Source organism: Thermobia domestica, chromosome 1 (assembly GCF_964235325.1).
Source record: "Thermobia domestica chromosome 1, izTheDome1.hap1.1, whole genome shotgun sequence".
Classification (NCBI taxonomy): domain Eukaryota; kingdom Metazoa; phylum Arthropoda; class Insecta; order Zygentoma; family Lepismatidae; genus Thermobia; species Thermobia domestica.
In genome coordinates, this window is record NC_137454.1 from 375,095,870 (window position 1) to 375,105,587 (window position 9,718).

Consider the following 9,718-nt stretch of genomic DNA (forward strand, 5'->3'; position numbering starts at 1 on the left):
CATTAGTTATTAATGTATGACTGAAATAATAGTGCTTCGTGCAGATTTACTTTATCCAATCGGAATTGCACAATGATAAAAAAAAATGTTGCAAGGTATAATGTTCTTATTTACAGAGAAAAAGAGTTGAAAAGACCTTTAACTAACAAACATTTTCTTTAAACAGACATACATTTATTCTAATTTATGGAAGAAAGAAATAATTTGCGGAGCAGTATATTTATTAAGGTTACATATTTGTACAAAAGAATGTAAATACAATCGGGTCTGTCTTCAGAAAGGACGTGCTTTTAGCCACAAATTACACTGCTTCTTTTCGCTGTCTTTCATGCAGAATCCTGGTTTTGTTTTGATACATGAAATACCTGAAACAAAAATCCAAAAATATTTAAAATGTTACATTTTAAAATATTTAACATTTTTTAGATTAAATGGACAAAATCTCTTCGGTCAGGTATGGACTTTTGGGTTTCTGGTAGAAAAATGATGAATTAAAAAAAAAAGTGTTTGTTGATGCTGAACAACTCGAAATGTATTACTATGCAAAAGTAAGTGGGTACCCACTGGCGTTCGAGGTACCATGGGGTACCTAATATGTCTGCATTTTTAGATATGTGGAAATATATGTCTCTAAAATGTAAAGAACTGATATCTCTTTAGTACAGAAAACCGCAACTCGGTAAGCCTTATGGATACCGAGGTATGGGAAAATAAAGGACAACACCATAGAAGTGTGAGTTTTGCGTACTAGATTGTGCAGTTTCGAAAACGTAATTACTGAGGGCTATCAACAACCTCAAAAGTAGTTTCAATTCAATACACTACACACACGTCCTTATGGGGGTTTTCGGGTACTATGGCATTCGCAGACCTCCCATTTCTAAACATTCTAAAATATATCTTAATAAACTTATAAAGAACGTTACAGGTGTGTGTTTACCGAAACCGCAAGTCGGTATGTTTAACAGTTACCGAAATATGGTGAAATAAATAGGAACACCATAGGTATGTGGGGCTTCCATACTTGACAGTAGTTTAGAAAATTAATGAAAATATGACTAATGGCTATCAAGATATTGTCAAATAAAGGGAGGACCCACACAGTTATGGGGTTTTCGTGTTAGGTGGTGAAATTTCCGAAATCGATCATGAAATCTGAATAAGCACCAGTAGCAATTTCATCCTAAAGTAACTGGGTATTTCCATGGGGTTTTAGAACATCATGGGTCTAAAAAGATTAAGTTTTAAAAGCTTTGGAAAATATAATTTGACATTTGTAAAGAGTATTAGAAAAGAGAATAGAGTTACCCAAAACTTCCAGCCAGTACATCTTACAGCTAGAGAGACACCGTGAAATAAAAGAGTATTAGATCTTGAAATTTCATAAAACAACTTTTGATCTTAATAAAAGTTAAATAAGATGGTACTTATATGGGTTAAGTGAGTACCTCACACTCGTCAGGGCAATTCCGATCGAAAGATTAATTCAGCTCGAAGTTTTCTTCGGGTAAATCCAAGCGTGATAATTCCTAGCGTACAAAAAGAATGAAAATTCTTTGTCAATATCTAATATAGCAACCGAGATATAAGTAATTATGTATTTTACGAGGTCGTAAAAATGGAGACCCACATGGATTTGTACTGTTGAGTCTTTGCTGTAAGAAGAAGAAATTTCAGAAAACTACCGTATACACCTTAATAGACAATTAAATGGGTGGAGGCACGGTGGCTTAGTGGTAGAGTGCGTACCTTTGGTGTATTGGGTCCCTGGTTTGATCCGTGTCCAAGTCAGTTTGTAGTCGACATTGTATTCGTGGGTATTCTCGGTGTACTCCTTTCCTCCCACCTTTACACTCCATCAATTCTATCATCAACATTCACTTGCCTTAATTTCATTTTAAAATTAAATGGGCAGTTAAGTGTGATCGTATCTCTGTGGATTAAGAGAATACTCCAGTGTAGTTTCTGCAAAACATACTAGGTACACACCCCACCACTAAGTTACTGTGTCCTCACTGATTTAATTGCATATTAAGGTATATACAGTAGGTTTTTGAATTTCTTTCTTATAGCAAAGACCCAGAAGTACAAATCCTTAAAGATCTCTATTTTTACGTCATAAAATAAATGACTCGTTATATTTTGGTTACTATATTAGATATTCACAGGGAATTTTCACTCTTTTACACAGCTCGATGAACCTTTGGAACTGCCTGAAGAAAACCTAGAACTAATCTTTCCATCGAAATTGTACTGAGGTACTTACTTAACCCATAGAAATACCATCTTATTTTAATTTTGTTGGGACCAATAATTTTTCCGAAGTTTCAACATCTCATACTCTTTTATTTCACGGTGTTTCTCTATATGTTAGATGTACTAGCTGCAAGTTTTAGGTAAATACATATTTCTAATACTCTTTACAAATGTCAAGTTATATTTTCAAAAGCTTTTAAAATTTAATCTTGGTAGACTGTAAGATGTTCTAACACCCCATGGAAATATCTAATTACTTGAAGATGGAATTGCTACTGGTGTTTATTAACTTTCCATGACCGGTTTCGGAAATTTTATCATCTAATACGAAAATCCCATACCTGTATTGGTCCTCTCTTTATTTGACAATATCTTGATAGCCGTTAGTCATATTTGAATTCATTTTCCAAATTGTACCTTCAAGTATGCAAGCCCCACATACATATCGTGTCGCTCTTTATTTTTCCATGTCTCGGTATCCGTAAGGCTTACCGAGTTGCAGTTTTCGGTAAACAAATATCAGTTCTTTACATTTTAGACACATGTAATTCCATATATCTAAAATGCAGAAATTAGGTACCGCATAGTACCCCTCTACCCCATTGGGGTACCCACTTACTTTTGCATACCAGGGTAAAAACACCAGTGGTCGTTACTTTAAGGTTGAAAACATACTCTTTTGTCTCTTCTGTGAGCACCGTGAATCGGTCGGAGCTGTACCATAGTTGGAAAGAGACACTGATCCTTCCTATATATGACCATGTAGTCAGAATTCAAAATCGAATAGCCGTTGAAGGAAAAACAATATTTTAAAATCCCTTGTATTGCACCGGTAGTAGTCATCTCAAAATCGAAATGTTCCAGTGGTAGTTAGGGTTTTGTACCAGTGTTCGTCACTCAAATAACTTGACATAATTTATTCAGAAACGCACTGTTTGGTTTAAAAAAAAAAAAAACTTTGTCAATTCAACTAATTGTCATTTGCCTCAATAGATGGCACGGGAGGTGTCTTCCCGCTTTAGGTTGTTGCCCTCATAGTTTTTGTTTTGAAATGTAGGTCACAAACAGTGTGTGGCGCGCGGCTTTTCCAATCGGTGTAACAGTGTGTGTGTTTGTGTAAATTCAAGTAATCTTACCAAAACCAATAGTAAACATTATATTCTATTATAATCAACTTTAGTATACATTTCTCTTGTTGTTTTCGATTCTTTATAATAAATTCTCATCATTTATCTATCAATCTATTAACTGTTTGTGCATTACGTACATTTTTTGGTCCACGCCGGACCGGATAAAGAACTAGCAATGGAAAACAGTCCAAGGTCCTCCGGATTTCTAGTGGTGTGAATCGAACTTTTTCTTCCCGTGTTCCGTTCGTCGTGTCGTGTCCGTTGTTTTTTCGTGTGTTCACAATGGAACAATTTCGTAGAAAAAAGGCAGTTGTAAAAAGAGAAGTGACCCGACTTCAGGGGAAAGTAGCGACTCAAATTCATAACCAAGACTTCAACGTGTCATTTTACATTGAAAAATGCAAAGAACAGGACACAAAATGTAGTGAACTGGTGAATGAATTGGAAACTGTGTGTGATGAATCGAACTATGAAGCGTTTGACAAAGAAATTAGTGAAATACAGGATAAATTAGAATCAATGTTGAGCAAATTATTGAACTTAAAAGAAGCAAGCAGTGGTACAAACTCTAGTGATGCTAAATCTGATGTAAAGCTCCCGAAGTTAGAACTTCCTTACTTCAGTGGTGAGATTCATGAATGGATGTCATTCTGGGACTTATTTAGTGCATCAGTACATAATAACCAAACATTGACAGGTGCTCAGAAGCTACAGTATTTAAGGGCTTCTGTGCGGGGTGAGGCAGCAAGCCTCATTCAGTCGATTCCTGTAACCGGTCAAAATTACGAAGTGGCGTGTACTCTGTTAAAAAACCGATATGAAGACAAGAGAGAAATAGTGAATCAAACTCTGAAAAGACTTTTCGGTATACCGAAAGTGAGTGAAGTGTGTGCATCTTCATTAAGAAAACTTGTGGACATAACAACAGAATCTGTGCGTGTGCTAAAGGCACTAAATGTGCCTGTTGAACACTGGGACGTAATTCTTGTGCATGTGACATGTGAAAAACTTGACTCAGACTCAAGGCGTCAATGGGAACTGTCGTTAACAAGTACGCCTAACAGTGGTGAATTACCATCATTCCAATTATTAACTGATTTTCTAAATCAGCGAGCCAAAGCGCTAGCTGCAGCAGCGAGTGCAGATACAGATCAAAGTGCATCAACATCCCAAAAAAAAACCCTCACCATCAAGAACAAGCCCTCAGGTGTTTTTCATAAGACCAGTGGACTCCCAAAACATAAAGTCACGCAGTCGTACCATGCAAGTACACAAAATTGCGTAAAATGCAACCAGCAGCATCCTCTGCATCAATGTAAAAAGTTTATTGACATGTGTGTGAATGACAGACATGATTTTGTGAAACAAAATTCCTTGTGTTTTAACTGTTTAAAATATGGTTGTACTATAAGTCAGTGTAAGTCAACAAGCTGTCATAAATGCAAGAAAAGGCATCATACCCTCTTGCACTTCATTCAAGAACCTAAGCAAGTTGGCGATTCAAATCAAAACGGTAGCCAGCCCATTACCTCTCTTTTGTCGGCGAATGGAACTGGGTCTGAAGTGTTACTTTCAACAGCAGTGGTGTATGTGAGTGATCAATATAACAATTACCAACCTGTCCGTTGCTTGATTGACAATGGAAGCCAGACTTCGATGATTACAGAAAACTGTGTTCAAAAACTTGGCCTTCGAAAACAGAAGGTAAATATTACCATCACAGGAATCACGTCAAGTAGTGTAGGAAAGTCACAAGCTATGGTAAATATTCAGTTACAAGGGAGGTTCAAGAAGAATGTTCAGTTAACAACTAATGCCATCGTCGTGCCTGTAGTTACATCTAACATTCCGAAAAGTGTCGTGACAAACGTAGATCAGTGGTCACACATAAAGGGACTGGAACTAGCCGACCCTATGTTTCATATCCCGGGAAAAATTGAATTACTTCTTGGAGCTGACGTGTACGGTCATCTGTTAAGTAGTGGTAGGCGGGTTGGTTCTAGAGACACACCAGTAGCAATAGAAACTGTGCTTGGATGGGTACTAACAGGCCCCATCAAAACTAATCCTAGCCCATCAACTGTGTCATCCCACTTTGTGTCGTGCACATTAGATTCAGTTTTGAGAAACTTTTGGGAAATTGAAGAGTTGCCTTCAGCAAAACATTTGTCCCCCGAAGAAAATGCGTGTGAAAATCACTTTGCAGCAACTCACAAGCGTGACAGTGATGGAAGGTACATCGTTCAGTTGCCGTTTCGTGACAACGAACCTAACCTAGGTGCTTCCAGAGAAACTGCAATCAAAAGGCTAATCAGCATTGAAAGAAAGTTAACACGGTCACCAGAACTACAAAAACAATATTGTGATTTCATGAATGAATATTGGTCTCTCGGACATATGGAATTAGTGCCATCTGATACAGCACACAATTCTCAATGTGATCCCAACTACCTTCCACATCATTTTGTATTGAAAGACAGTACAACAACTAGTTTACGTGTCGTGTTTGACGGGAGTGCTAAAACTTCAAACGGTCTTTCATTAAATCAAAACTTAATGATAGGACCTAAATTACAGGATGATCTGATTTCTATTGTACTTCGTTTTAGATTGCATCCCGTAGCTTTATGTGGTGATGTTGCTAAAATGTATCGGCAGGTAAGGGTGTGTACAGAGCATACTGACTATCAACGTATCGTGTGGAGAGAAAGCTCCGAAGAACCGATTCGTGATTTCAGATTAGTGACAGTGACCTACGGAACAGCATGTGCCCCGTATCTTGCAGTGAAGTGTTTACAGCAGTTGGTTACTGACGAAGGGGAAGCATTTCCTCTTGCCGCAAAAACTGTGCTTAGTGATTTTTTCGTCGATGATTGTGTAACAAGTGTACGGTCAACCGAAGAAGCATTGGAACTATACACTCAATTAACACAGCTTCTATCGAAGGGTGGATTTGAGCTGCGAAAATGGGCTTCAAACGATGTAAAATTGCTAGAACATATCCCACCTCATCTTCGTGAAAGTAGTTTGCCATTCCATTTCAGTGAGAGTGATGTGATTAAGACATTAGGAATTCAGTGGTGTCCATCGCTTGACCAGTTCTCGTTCTGTGTAACGGTTCCTCGAAACTACTCAGTGTTAACGAAAAGAGTACTACTTTCAGAAATTGCGAAACTGTATGATCCATTAGGATGGCTCAGCCCAACAACTATCAAAGGGAAGTTGTTAATACAAACACTGTGGAAATTGCAGCTTGATTGGGACGAAGTTTTGCCGAGTGAAATATCAAGTGCATGGAGAAAATATTGTGAAGAGTTTCCCATACTCCAAGGGATTAAGATAGACAGGTGTATGGTACCAAGAAATGCTGTGCAACTGCAATTAATAGGATTTTCAGATGCATCTGAGGCTGCTTATTCATCCGTCGTGTATTTGCGTTGCTTATGTGCCGACCAAGGTGTTACAGTAAAACTCGTATGTGCGAAAACAAGAGTGGCCCCTGTAAAAAAATTAACTCTTCCCAGACTGGAGCTCTGTGGAGCTGTTCTCCTAACACGCTTAATGAACATGGTAGTGAATTCGTTACGTATGAACTTTGACAGCATGCATGCATATTCAGATTCAACTATTGTGCTTGCATGGATTGCGTCTCCACCCAGTAAATGGAAAACATTTGTGAGTAATCGCATTGCAGAAATTCAGCAATCTGAAAATATTGAGTGGCATCACGTTTTAGGAAGCGAAAATCCTGCTGACTGTGCTTCGAGAGGAATTAACCCGTCAGATCTCGTCACGCATCCATTGTGGTGGTCAGGACCAAGTTGGCTATACAACACAGTGTTGCCAACCAGTGAGAATCAGGAATGTGACATTGAAGCGGTGAAGGGTGAGCAGAAAAGTAGTGTTGTTGTGTTGCATACTACAAGTGACATCAGTTTTATTGCTAAATTCTCATCATTCATAAGGCTTCAGAGAGTTGTAGCCTGGTGCAAAAGGTTCATTTTCAATTGCAAGTCAGGAAGCCATAGTAAACTAAGTGGAGTGTTATCTACAGGTGAATTGCAACAAGCAACTCATTGCTTGGTAAGGCTTGCTCAACAAGATGAATTTCAGCAAGAAATCAAGTGTTTGAAGGAAGGAAAACCTTTGCCTACGAAAGGTCGTCTTGTGTGCCTCAACCCTTTTCTCGATGACCACAATATTCTCAGAGTGGGTGGCAGGCTGCAACACGCAAATTTAAATTTCAACGAAAAGCATCCAGCCTTGCTTCCACGTAATCATGTGCTTACAAGACTTATTGTAGAACAAGAACACCGCAATAATTTACATTCTGGCCCTCAGTTGTTGCTGGCAGTTCTACAGCAGCGTTTTTGGATTATTAGAAGTAGAGATTTAGTGCGACATATAATCAAGCAGTGCGTCACCTGTCATCGTCAAGCTGCAGAATCAGCTCATCAACTTATGGGCAATTTGCCCTCTCCACGTGTTAACCCAGGTCGGCCCTTTCAGGTATGTGGAGTGGACTTTGCTGGTCCAGTGACATTGAAAAACATGAAGGGACGCGGTCAGAAAACGTACAAGGGATATATAGCATTATTTGTGTGCTTTTCCGTGAAGGCGATACACTTAGAACTAGTAAGTGACTTAACTACAAGTGCCTTCATAGCAGCTCTGAAGCGCTTTATAGGGAGAAGAGGTAAACCTACACATATATATAGTGATTGTGGCACTACATTCGTAGGTGCAAATCGAGAGCTCAAAAACATGTTAAAGATAGCTCATCATAGTGAACATCGAGATGAAGTTTCTAACTTTCTTAGTTCACAAGGCATCACATGGCATTTCAACCCCCCTAGTGCACCGCATCATGGAGGTCTGTGGGAAGCAGGGGTCAGATCACTGAAACATCATTTACGTCGTATTGTGGGTAACGTGATCCTCAACTTTGAAGAACTTTGCACAGTCTTAGCACAAATTGAAGCATGTTTAAATTCCCGCCCTCTCACAGCAGCATCAAGTGATCCAAGTGATCTGTGCGCATTGACTCCTGGCCATTTCTTAATTGGCGAGTCGTTGGTTGCCTTTCCTGAACCTGACTTAACTAACGTTAAGTTGTCACCACTTGCTAAGTGGCAACTTGTGCAAAAATTAGTGCAGCATTTTTGGCGAAGGTGGTCCAGTGAATATTTATCTCGGCTCCAACAACGGCCAAGGTGGTGGTGTACTCAGACGAACGTTAAGATTGGTGATATGGTAATTCTAAAGGACGACAAAACATCGCCATTACACTGGAAGCTGGCAAGAGTGGTAGACATTCATCCAGGTAGTGACAATCTTGTACGTGTGGCAACAGTGAAAACAACACAAGGACTCATGAAAAGACCAATTGTGAAATTGTGCCCACTTCCTTTCAATCAGTCGTAATTTTGTTTGTTTTGATAACTTAAATTTGTTGTATGTGTTGAAATTCAGTGAATTTCAAGGTGGGCGGTATGTTTGGTTTAAAAAAAAAAAAAACTTTGTCAATTCAACTAATTGTCATTTGCCTCAATAGATGGCACGGGAGGTGTCTTCCCGCTTTAGGTTGTTGCCCTCATAGTTTTTGTTTTGAAATGTAGGTCACAAACAGTGTGTGGCGCGCGGCTTTTCCAATCGGTGTAACAGTGTGTGTGTTTGTGTAAATTCAAGTAATCTTACCAAAACCAATAGTAAACATTATATTCTATTATAATCAACTTTAGTATACATTTCTCTTGTTGTTTTCGATTCTTTATAATAAATTCTCATCATTTATCTATCAATCTATTAACTGTTTGTGCATTACGTACACGCACTGTTTATCAGTTTAAAATTAAGAATAGAGTATAAAGTACTAATCTTAATAACTGTGCATCACTTTTGGCACTCAAGAAAGAAAATAAAGTTTTACATACTTTTTAAAGCAATTTCAGTAAGAAAAATGTTAACTGAATTCAAAAGTTAACTGTATATTATTTTAACGTTAAGAGTACAATATTAATTACTATGTTTAATAACTATAGTGACTTTAAGCACTCAAGAATGAAAATAAACATGTTTGTACATACATTTTTAATACAATTTGAGAAACAAAATAAGTTAACCGAATTCAAAACTTAATTATATATCACCTTAAGATTAAGAATGGACAATAAAATACTGAGGTTAATAATAATGCATTAGTGAAGAATGAAAACAAAAATGTTTTTAACTACCTATATTGTATTTACATGTTGTTATTTCTCATTAACATGCTTTTTGATAACGCACGATATGGGCTAGGGGTACGCACGAGAAATGATTTGAGACTGTCA

The 9,718-nt window shown here is 38.0% G+C and overlaps 1 protein-coding gene across 1 annotated transcript; it reads left to right on the plus strand.

Annotated features, from left to right (window-relative positions):
* Positions 1-3,668: 3,668 nt before the first annotated feature.
* Positions 3,669-8,810, plus strand: LOC145682402 (uncharacterized). Its single transcript, XM_081754015.1, has one exon. The coding sequence runs from the start codon at positions 3,669-3,671 to the stop codon at positions 8,808-8,810; it is 5,142 nt and encodes a 1,713-aa protein (XP_081610141.1).
* The last annotated feature ends 908 nt before the right edge of the window (positions 8,811-9,718 follow it).

Bases quoted from the DNA above. Each gene is read 5' to 3' on its own strand.
- LOC145682402 (XM_081754015.1), top strand. From the start codon at position 3,669: ATGGAACAATTTCGTAGAAAAAAGGCAGTTGTAAAAAGAGAAGTGACC.